The 1,793-nt window shown below is 40.5% G+C and overlaps 1 protein-coding gene across 1 annotated transcript; it reads left to right on the forward strand.

Annotated features, from left to right (window-relative positions):
* Nucleotides 1–983: 983 nt before the first annotated feature.
* LOC108680965 lies at nt 984–1,605 on the forward strand (the record flags this gene model as incomplete). Its single annotated transcript, XM_018169896.2, is given in 1 exon segment — nt 984–1,605. A coding segment is annotated over 1 exon segment (81 nt), but the record flags the coding sequence as incomplete, so codon positions are not given.
* Between the last annotated feature and the right edge of the window lie 188 nt (nt 1,606–1,793).

Here is a 1,793-nt window from a genome sequence, read left to right on the forward strand (position 1 = left end):
CTTCCTTCACACCCTCGTATTCCAAGATATATATCTTTTTATACTGCCTTGCTTGCAAGGTTCTGTGTTCTCCGTGAACTAGTCTGCTGCCGCAAGGGGTGGCCAAGGGGCCATGCTTTCAAAATTCCGTTAAGTGAACGTAAGTACTTACGCTCTATTTTCTTGTCTATGACTACTGGATTTTCCTTGAAAGGCCGTCAATGATTGGCTGATGAACTTACGATCTCTTAACTTTTTTTGAAAGTATAGGCCCAAGTCTCCACTAGGGGCCGGCGATCCCCCGGCTCCCTAAGGCCTAAGCCATTATTACTCATTTCATGAGTTAACTGCGAGCATTTTAACAGATTTTTGTGTCCTGCATCCAGGAATACCAGTGTTATGATGAACGTCAATGAAGCTACCAGAAGACAGTAATCTATCATTTCATAGGTAAAATTAATTAAAATCCTGCATGATTTGTAAAGGTGTGTCATCAGTTGGCATCGCGGGTCGAACTAAACAAATGAAGCCCTCTCCCTTGCTGGCGTTCCGCGGGCACTGTTAAGTGTTAACGCATAATAAATGTCATGAAGCTTCTCAATGAAGCTTCATGGGACGAAGCTGGTATGGGACGAAATGCTTTTAATGCCCGTCAGACTCTTTTAAACTTTGAGAACTTCAGTGCCCTGCCCTAATTTATCTCCTGCCGTCTTTTGGCATTCGTCAAATTATTTGAACATTTATTTGACTACTCCTCTGGTCTTTCCACCCGTTTCTTTTTGTTCTCTAGATAATAATAGAATAAGAATCGGCGACAGGCCTACGGCCTAATAAACTCTTACACCGCTTTGCTATGCTATGTAACAATGTAATTCCCTCTCGCTGACCGTAGTGGCGGATTGATATGCCCGCCCTGACGCCATTACGACGTCCCGATAGCGTGCTCAACTCACGAGACCCTCGTTAGACGCGACTATTTCAAGTGTAAAAATATAATACGTTTTGATAAAGATAATTCTGCCAAACATCTATTAACAAATCTACCTATTAATGACACTTCTAATTAGTCCGGCAGCCTATTAAGGGATTAATTTATCAATGGTTTATGCGATATGAATATCTTTAATCGTATTGACATGTTTTGTCTTGTATCTCTTTCGTAATGTTTCAAAATAGCCGTGAAACAAAAGTAACAGTCCGGCACAAAATTATTCAGCTGACTTACTCGTATGTCAACCACAAGCCGATTCTTTTATCTGACTCATTTTTTATGTTCTCAGTAATAGTCACTTTACCGCAAAGATAATAACGATCCTAATAATGTGAATTTGTTAATCATGGCTAGAAAGTTTCTCTTTTATACCGTGGAATAAGTCTCTTTGTCACAACACTCGCGAGGTCATCACCATACTGTTCGAAATTTCTTGAGCCAACCGCTGGATTATCACGCAACTTAGCTACAGAAACTAACTTGTGTTGGCATTTCGATTTTTTTTATCCGTCAATATTGTGGTCCATCGAATTCGAGGAACTAAACTAACCGAGATGTGCACTAACGTGTCGGTGGTGTGTCCCTCTGTGGTCTACGCTGCCATGCTCACTGAGCTCACCTGCGTCCCTGACATTCAGGTTAGTTTCCGCTGTAATGAACTCAATGCTTCGCTTCTTTTAAAAATCATTTAGTCATTCATCTCACGGGTTGAGTGTTGGCATTAACTTGAGGCTGTTAAAGTAAAGTGAGTGAAAAAGATCGGTTCACCGTATAGTCTGAAATTAAAAAATGTCTCTAGATTACATTTAGGTTAATAAATTTC

Source organism: Hyalella azteca, unplaced genomic scaffold (genome assembly GCF_000764305.2).
Source record: "Hyalella azteca isolate HAZT.00-mixed unplaced genomic scaffold, Hazt_2.0.2 contig1946, whole genome shotgun sequence".
NCBI lineage: Eukaryota > Metazoa > Arthropoda > Malacostraca > Amphipoda > Hyalellidae > Hyalella > Hyalella azteca.